Source organism: Penaeus monodon, chromosome 17, assembly GCF_015228065.2.
Source record: "Penaeus monodon isolate SGIC_2016 chromosome 17, NSTDA_Pmon_1, whole genome shotgun sequence".
Lineage (NCBI taxonomy): Eukaryota > Metazoa > Arthropoda > Malacostraca > Decapoda > Penaeidae > Penaeus > Penaeus monodon.
Window position 1 is genome coordinate 4721591 of NC_051402.1, and position 10000 is coordinate 4731590.

A 10000-nucleotide genomic window follows, 5' to 3' on the forward strand; every position below is an offset into this window, starting at 1 on the left:
CCTCCCCCTCCCTCTCTCTCTCTCTCTCTCTCTCTCTCTCTCTCTCTCTCTCTCTCTCTCTCTCTCTCTCTCTCTCTCTCTCTCTCCTCCCTCTCTTAGAATTCCCCTTGGTTTTTGCCGCTTAACCGCCCTCACTTCTTTCCTCCCTTCTCCTTCATGTCTTGTCCTGCCGTTCCGTTCAGTGGCGCCGTGAACGTGTGGTTTGTTATTACAGTTATTTTGCTTGTTCTTCAATTCTGTTTCGTCTTTGGTTTTGTTTCTTCGTTTATTTGATTAACCGTTTATTGTTGTCATTATGAATGGTTTAGTCTTCCATTTTATCGGTGCTTCATTGCAATCCCTTTGCATAATATTGCATTTTTATTTGTTGATTCGATTTCTTCATTCATTCCCTTGAAAAGAGCGGACCCACGCCGCTGCCCCCCCGCCGCCCTGTCACCTGGCCGAGGGGAGGCCGAGTGCGCCGCCGACAGGCACCCAGGCTGGCGGCCTGCCGTGGGCAGGCTCGACGCCGTGCGTGCGGTATGGCCCTGTCCGTGTCCTTTATTGGAAGCCGCACGAGCCATGCGCTTTGTCTCTAAGGCGTGTGTGTGTGTGTGTGTGTGTATGTATGTATGTATGTATATATTATTATTTTGGGGTTCATATATCTTTTGTGGGTTTGTATGTTTACATTATGGAAAAGAGGGATGGCGGTTAATTCTCTCTCTCTCTCTCTCTCTCTCTCTCTCTCTCTCTCTCTCTCTCTCTCTCTCTCTCTCTCTCTCTCTCTCTCTCTCTCTCTCTCTCTCTCTCTCTCCTCTTTCTCTCTCCTCTCCTTTCTCCTCCCTTCTCTCTCATCTCCTTTTTCCTTCTCTCTCTCCTTATATGTCTGTTTATCTCTGCTTCGTAAGCTCTTCGTCATGTAGCCAGGAAATGGGCATCTTACAGCATGTTTACCGCAACCACTGTTGTAATTGTTTACTTAAATTCTGAAACAAATCTCAGCCGGAAGAAATATTATTATTCGCCAACGCAAGCCTTCGGGAGCGCATCTCTTCGCCCCGCCCACCTCTTCGCCCCGCCCACCGCGTCTCGAGTCCTCCACATTGCACTCCTCGGCGACGGAAGGGAGGGGGGGGGGGGGGCGCTCGCCCGCAGAACGTCTGGCTGATCCGATTAATGGCGGTCGTTATAGGAGTGGTAATTATGTCGGAATTGGGCTAATTTGTCGGAAGGTGTGGCGGTTAATAGGCCCGTTTTGACATCTCGGCCAGGTAGACCCATTGGGGCTTGACGGAACCGTTGTGTGGGCTGTCTTGTCTCGAGACGAGGGCGTCCGGCGGGGCGGGCGCGTTTGGCTGTAGGCGCGGGCTTGTGCCTATGCATAGCGGGATTATTGCGGACAGAAGTGATGTGATACCTGCTGTGTGTGTGTATGTGTGTGTGTGTGTTGTGTGTGTGTGTGAGAGAAATAATTGGGGGAGTTATGCAATTATATTTTCGTATTCATAATTGCCAGTAAGACTTCATGTGGATCCTCTTAGAAAATTTTTTTTAGTTGATTAATAATATTCCAGGAGAAAATGCAGGTATACAGATGAAGACTGATATGAAAATTATTATCTTATGAAGACAGTTGCGTTGCTTTTCCTAACCACCTGGAATTGGCATGTTTTGTGAGGCCCGCTCAATTGCTCCTCCATTAACACAGCAACAGTCTTATGTTTATGGTTTGAGCCCCTTTGAATTGTGTGTCGTGTCGTCACCATGGTATTGTGGTACAGTGTGACCCCACCGGGGTATGACCACGGTGGGGGTGACCTGAAGGCGGGATCCCGCTCAGGACGCTGGTCGTGGCACCCGCACTCGCTGGTGGGCTGCATGGCCATCCCGACCATACTCAAGTACCTGTGCACAAGTAAGGACTCTTTTGCTTGACTGTCACCAGCACCTTTGGTGTGTCATTCACCAAGATTCTTTTTCGACACTTTTACTATTTTTTATTTATTTATATTATGAATATGTGTGTACTGTGTATGTACGCGTCGATTTTGTTGGTATGTCTTTATATATTATATTGGATTTTTTTTGAATTTGCACATCTCCAGACTGCCAGACCCATTTCTTATATCGTATGTTTTGCACTTTACATAGCGTAGCTGTTTTTTTTTCATGCATTGCTTTTTATGTGAACTAGATTAGTGTTTAGTACCAAGTAATTTTAGTTGAAGTAGGAATAGTTCATCAGCGGACAGTATTTTATTTTCGGTTTTGTTTTGTTTTTGTTCGCAGAGCCTGTGAAGGAGAGGTGCGAGGGCGTGAACGGTAATGTTGGAAGTGGTGATGGTTCGCCTCAACAGCACCCTGCCTTCAGCCCCCTAGCCTCTGGTGCTCCCACAACCACCACAACAGTTCCCCCCCTCAGCAGCCAACCGCTGTCCACGACCCACGAGTCCCAGCCCCCAGACTATCATAGTCACCACCACATCATTTCCTCAGACAGACCGGAGCGCCCAACGTCACTCATGGCACCGGGCGGTAAGTGGCAGATACGAGGCCAACATGGCCCTGCCTCCCCTGACTCAACAGACGCCGTCTTTGTGACTGCTACTAACACCACCTGTGCTGCCACTACCACAACCACTACCACCATGTGTGGGGGCCGCCATGCCCGCTGGCTCCTCTGTGTGCCCTCCAGCTCTGTGCCGGGGGAGCAGTACCATCCCTCCAATGCCCCCCTTCCTCAAGAAACCCGACCTGTCATGTCCCCAAGCTCTCAGCAGCCCCCCTCTCTCAGCTCTGTCGTGGCTCCCCCTCCAGCCACGACTACTCGTACCCTTCAGTCGCCTTCCTCTCACTGTAATCTGGCAGGCTGTTTCTTACGACCAGCCCTCCATCCAGCCACTTCCACTCAAGCTCAGCAGCCCTCTCCTTACGCTCCCCCCAGCCCTCACCCACCTCCTGGCCTTCCATCACCACAGTCATATTCCTCAACACAGGCCCAACCCCAGACATGCGGGGGACATACTGTGACCTACGCCCCCACTCCTTTTGTGCAGGCCAGTCAGCTGACCACTTCATCGGGTCATGTCGCTCCCACACACTCTGGTGGTGCCAGTGTCTTCCCCTCAGCTTACCTCCCAACCACCACCACCACCACCACGTATTCTTTCCCCTCTGTGTATGGGGCGAGCAGTGCAGGCGGCGGTGCAGCGGCCGTGCGGCCCACCCCTTCGCGGACTTCCCTTTCTGGTGAGTCCCAGACCCCAGAGACACCAGCATCACCAGCATGACTGCCGCCAGCATGACATCGAGCCAGCATGTCCAGCCAGCATGGAACCTGCACTTCCTTTGTCCTCAGCTAGTCTTACAGCTTCTCTTCCTTTGCCATTATCACATTGATTTTATTTATAATATTCTTTGTTTAATTGTGAGTTAATTGTTTCTGTAACACCACAGTGATGTTTATGGTTCAATACAAAGTCTTTTTGGGAATGTAAGTGTTCACATCCACTTTCTTGTAGCCAAAAAAAGAAAGAAAGAAAAAAAATCAGAACTGACAGATTTTACTAGGGTCAATAGGTGCCTGAATGTGTGTATATTTCAACACCAGACCTTCCCCCTCATCTGGTTTTGTTACAAGTGCCACACATTTTTGGACAGTTAGTGCCTGTATGTGTACCTTCTCCACCTAGTTTAGTACCATTATTATGTGTTACAGCAGTTGGAGTACTTCTAAGAAGAACTAATTAGACTGGATTTTCTTCCATATCATCTCTTCAACCTAACGCTCTGATTGTGTTTCAGTTTCCGATGGGGGCATGGGAGGAGTACAAGTGTTGCCAACAGAAATACCGAGTGGCTTACATCCAGTGCACCAACGCGACACCCACACCTACTATGGAGGGCAGGGCTCTGCGTCAGAGTACAACTCTAATGAGCAAGCCTACATGGACCACCACCATGTTGCGCATCTACCAGAGCCTCCAATCCCTGTGTCGGAGATCGGGCCCATCCCTCCACCCCCAATGTTTTCCTCGCCATCACCTGTGGTTCACCCAAGGAGTCACCCTCCCCCTCCGTATCACCCACCTACGTCAGTGGCTGGTGCAGGGGTACAGAATGCCATGGGTCACAATCTATCTAATTCTGAATATGGTGGTAAGTACACAGGTTTTAGCTAAATGAGGTGTGTGATAGTAGACATTAAGATACAATAGTTCCATTTATGGAGGCTGTAGAGTATTCTGTGTAGCAGGTCCAAAAACAAGCCTTTTCATTTTTTTTTTTATTCTTTTTTTTCAAGTTGTGTTTAAAGGTTAGAATTTTATTCAAGGCTCAAGGTTTCATTGTATAATTATTTAGAATTTAGGATTGTATGACATGCTGATAATTGAGTATGCAGATAATTTTCTATTTGAGACTTTTCAAAGCATATTGTGGAGATATAGATGTATTTTTTGCACATGAAATACATGCAAAGCAAAAAGGAGAGAACAGAAGTTTAAATGAAGATCTGCAGAATTATTACTTTTATTGGATGTTATAGAGAGTTATAGGTTCTTTGAGGGGTTTGGAAGGGTAGAAATTGTAGTTAGTGTTATATTATATTTCATATGCATTTTAGAGAGAAATGCCAAAATTATTTACAAAAATGGAAATCAGTTTGAGAATTGCCATGCCTTTACATACTTCCTCCTATATGAGTAAAATAGCTCTTGCATTCATTGTCTGCGAATACTGTGACTCAAGGACTAGTTAGTTAGAGTGCAATTAGGATGAAGATGTGAAAAGAGAAGGCAGTGGGAAATCCATACTTTAGAAGGCACGATAGAAAAGATATGGTACTCATTTTGTGAAGCTCAGACATTTTGTTCTCACCTTGATTGAAGTTTTTATTATTGATGCAGAATATTCAGTATTTTTTGCGTGTATGATGCTGTGATAATACAAAGCAAAGAAAGCATAGTTTCATCATAAATCTCAGTGTGTGAAGTGACTCCATTGGAAATTATAATATGAAACATGGAAGATGTTTCATTATATCAGTGATATATATATCTGACAGAAATGCCTAATATATGATATGCTATTTTGCTTGATGACATTTATGAGAATGATTAAAAATTTCTTTGCTTCATATAGACTAAATTAGGATCAGTGATAGAAAATGTTGCAACAGAAAGTTATCTGTCTATTTTTGAGTGCCTGATTTAATCATATACTCATGGAATTCTTCAGTAAATCCTAGCTATCAGAGAATAGTTTTCTTTGTGATGGTAGACTATATAATTGTTTGAAACAAATGAAATTGTATAGTGTTTCTTTATGGTTCTTTTAACTGAATGTTGTAAGACCATTTTGCTCTTCATGTGGACCTGAATTTTTTTTTGTTGTGTTTCAAACTCAGTTGTAGATTTTTTATTGTGTTAGTAGACAGCTCTCTATTAATCTAGATAACATATATTTTTTTGGAATGAGTAACATATAATTGGCAGTATATAGCTGTAAAGTTAATAAGAGATTATGTTTTTTTTTTAATGGTGGACTAACATATATCTAGAAGTATGTCAAACAACAATTGAGTTGATCTTCATGTCTCTTCTTTCTTTTCTTCTTGTCTCTTGTTTTTGGTTTCTGAACTGTGTGATACTTGACTTGCAGTCAGAGAGGATGATGATGATGATGATGATGATGATGATGATGAGGTGATGAGGATGTGAAAAGCAGTTCAGCTAATGGCATCCTCGGATGGTTTGAAGCCAGAATGGCGGAATTTGCTAATGCTGGTAACCATTGCAGTAGTTTATTTTATTATTTTAGTTTCAAATTCTGCTAACATCTTTAGATGTTCACTAATAATTGCACCAATTTTTCTCATTTCATTATGCTTTCCTTCCCAGTCTTTTAACATGCAACTGAAACACGATCACTTGGTTCTTATCCTCTTCCTCCAAGGCCGCCTCTGTAGCCATAGCCTCAGTCATCTCTGTTCATAGTGTTTGTAGCATAAGTCCAGCGTCCATAACTGATACTGAATATAACATCAGTGCCGTAAGATTGGATATTAACAAAAAAAACATGAGGTCTTGTACATTTTTTTATTGTTATTACTGCAGATGACGAGAATGTTGAGTTCTTTTAAATCATCACTATCCTACAACTTATGACTTAGGAAAAGGATGTGTGTTGTTCAAGAATATAGTAATGTTGACTTTTATATATGCCACCAGTAACATATACAAGGAAATACAATGAACATATACATCCCCAGAGTGTTACATTTTTGAGTATGTTTGAATTCATAGGCAGACTTTGTTGCAAAGTTTAGGACATACAATCCCACCATTAGACTATTATGATCATCATTGAGTATTTCCTGAGAATACTGAAAGTTAACCTAATTTATGTATTGTGCTGAACTACAAATTTGTGTCACACTTTGTATTTCCCCTCCCCCCCCTTAAGGTGTAGGCAGATATTATTCTTGTTTTTTTTTTTTTTTTTTTCCTTTGCCCTATTGCTATTCATATGGTAGTTATCAATAAATAAGGCTCATAAGCTATTGCAAATGGGCTACATAAGCTATTGCAAGTGTAATCTGGATTTAACCAATTATCTTATTTAACTTAACGCAAACTGTTTTTATGATCAAACTTAGCCTGACTTATCTTATCTAGCCTCATATTTTGTGGTCTTACATTATTTTCCTTTGGCTTTTCTTGTCTTACTTTTATCTTCTTTCTTCTTTATAAACCTTACTGACCTGATTAAACCAGTTAGACCAGTCATTAAAAGAAAAATATAATAATGATTCATATGAATATCAAATTAGCACTGGATTAAGGGCCTATATCAGTAGTACATTGAACTACAGGGACAGACGTCAGTTTTTTTCTACGTAATACACAAATGTATATTCCTAAAATTAGTGATTTATTTTCTCCTTCTTTTAAAAAATTTGTTATCTTTGAAATTATTTGGTACCATTTTCATTTTCTCTTTTTTTCTCTGAAGAGTTTCCGGTATGAGTAATTTATCTTCCTTCAGCTTTGCAGTCTAGTGAAAGATTTTTTTCTTTCTTTCATTTTTTGTTTTCATTCTGTCCTTGCTTTTTGGCAGCAGTGAGCCAGTGTGCTCCCAGCATCATACTAACTGCTTTGTACCCAGCTATTATGCTTGTACAGTTGTACTTGGTATTTAGTGACCTTTCAGAGACTGCTAATCCCATAGTCTCTATAGACACATTAGCTCTCAGGGATTTGCATTTTAGAGAGTTGAGAGAGTGTCCCATAAAAAAGAAGGAAGTAGAGGAAAGCTTTTGTGGATATATATGTGTTAGATGGCATTTTAGGGGAATATATAGAAAACATTTTGTCACTTTTCTAATGTCACTTAAAAAATAGAGCTATGTCCAGGTAGTTGTTCATATAACCTGATTCTAGGCTTTGCATCAGTTGTCAGACTCTGGTCAGGTACCTGCGACAACAACACATCAAATGTACTTATATTCTTATGCCACTGGGTGGTATGTTGCCAAATACATAATTTTCATCCATGCTATTTTGTTTCCAGCTGACTAAAGATTAATGAACTTCCCATGTCCAGTGGTGTGTAATATGTAATTACTTCCTAATTGCATCGGCACTCTTGATGTGATGCAGGTTGATATTTGTTGATATAGCTGTTGATTCTGGATGGCAGTTGCTGAGTGACAGATAGCTCTGCTTGTTTGGAGAAATTGTTAACACTATATGTGGTGTTTTTGTATTTTTACACAAATGTGCTGTACATGTTGTAGGTACATGTGAGGGGTCAACATTGACTTTCCTTTCTTTGTTCTATTGCCTATGTATAAAAATACCAGTTTTATAATAATCCATATAAATACCCAAATAATATGCATGCATAAAGTATTGATGCACTAATATTTCAGTCTAACATCATGTCTCCCTGATGAAGGAACGTTTACTTCTTGTAGCAAGTGCTTACAATTAAACTCACACCATTGTCTGATTAAACAGTGTAGACATTTAAAAACAGAGCCATACATGATCTGTTCTAATCTGTTCCAGCTTGACTTGAAAAGCTCAGGTGCTGAAGAAGTTTTAAAATAAGATTCCATACTTGATCTTGTAAACTCTTGATATTTGACATAAATTATTTCATACAGTAATCTATATGTTAAATACATTTTTCATAGATGTTGGTAAACTTAATTTTAAAAACTTTGATATGAAAGAGGAGCTGATGTTATCCAGCGAACGTAATAGGTATAAAATATATTTTTAAAAAGTATAGCACTGATAACATGGCCACGTTTTTTTTCTGGTCTATAAGTTGTTGTAATTCTTCAAAGAAGATCAATGGATGCTATTTACTTTGCCAGATGATGATATAGAAGATGTAGATGAGGGCACAGAGGTTGATGGTGTTGTGTTTTACAACACCAACCATGGCCCTTATGTTGACACCTCCAGAGTAGAAGAAGTACCTGCACGGGAGCCCAGACTAGATGCCAAGCCTCTGAAATCTGCACTCAAGAAGAAGAATCCCTCAGGAACTGCCAATGGGTCTGCAGGCACGCCCCCAGCTGGAACTCCCACTGATGGGGGCAAGCCTCTGACTGTGCGGCAAGATGGCAACAGGTGAGAAATCTTTGGTTGATTTAACAATTTTGTAGATATTGAAGGGAATTGCTTTAAGGGAAACTAATTGTTGGATATGTAAAAATAGGGGATAAAGTGGGTTGGTACAGTATGTTCTTTTGAGGTCACCAGATTAGAAGCTTAGGACTGCTTTAAATGGCATTTTAGAAGCTAGGAAATGGATTTTGTTTGATGTTTTTTTTGTTGTTGTTGTGCTTAACTAAAATCCTTGTTGGTTTATTTAAGCTAATATTTGCTTCAAGCTAATATTGTATCTGTAAGTGTATTTGAATTTGCTGAAAACTTTTAGGAATGATTATCCAAACATCAAAAACTACAGAATGCAAAGGGTAAAGCAAAGAACTTCAGTCTTTGCAACAGAATAGTTGTTGAAAAAGTGGTATCACCTTTCTTGTTGATCTAATTGGATTATCAAAATCAAGAAAGTAAATTAGGATCTCTAGAAGATAGAAAAATGTTTTCTTCAGTTAACAAACAGGGACATGGTGACCAACAATTGTTATGATGATCATTTAAGAAAATCACCATATAAAAGGTAAACTAACACTAATGTTGTAAAGAAGGTTAATTTTTAGAAAGTTATTAACCTGAAGCTGCCAGGATGGCATGTACGTACATGCCATGCCCACTGTGAGTTTAATTTATCAATTGTTTTTATGCATAGATGGCTCCACAAGTACTAAGTCACCAATGAGCAAGTTATGAGTACTACCTGTCTCATTTGTTGCATACCTTTTCAATAATTTTTGAAAATATTTTTGGGTATCTATTATTGCTATTAGCAATGTTAATAACACAGATTGTTATGTCTAAAATAAAGAAGCAGTATCGATACTGATAGCATTAATGAAAAAAACGTTTTTCCTGCAAGCTCAAGGTGAAATCAGGTGAGGTCACAAGGTCTACTAATTGACTCCTTTGTGGCTAAGCCATCTATGTACAGAGACATTTCTCAAAACAATACCACGTTGAACATATTTTCCCGGAGGCTTTGGGTTAAATAACTTTGAGTTTAAAATGTATATTTACTCAAGAAATGTTGATATATATAGTCACTTAATTTAACATGTTGAAAGTTATTTAGATTTCATATTGACATTACATATGATCTCATAAAGCATTTTGCTTCTCTTGCTTTGGGTTAAAACCTAATTTCATGTTGACATGAATAACAGTCAAGTTTTGACAAATAAATCAGCAAGTGATAAGCACCAATGAAAGGATAATTTCACTGTTCTCTGATATCTTTCTCAAACCAGAGCATATGGAATTAGGAGAGCTCAGTTCAGGTATTAAACCAGCATCCCGAAATGTGTCCCTGAGACCCCCTGTTCATTCTTTTACTTGTT

At 40.3% G+C, this 10000-nt stretch overlaps 1 protein-coding gene across 1 annotated transcript in view; it reads left to right on the top strand.

Moving 5' to 3' along the window:
* The window catches only part of LOC119583205, a 40763-nt gene that overhangs the window by 26488 nt on the left and 4275 nt on the right, over positions 1 to 10000 (top strand). Inside the window, exons 3-5 of the mRNA XM_037931683.1 lie at positions 2275 to 2520; positions 3790 to 4143; positions 8372 to 8630. Coding sequence (XP_037787611.1) covers positions 2275 to 2520; positions 3790 to 4143; positions 8372 to 8630 — 859 coding nt within the window. The remainder of the gene's footprint in view (positions 1 to 2274; positions 2521 to 3789; positions 4144 to 8371; positions 8631 to 10000) is intronic.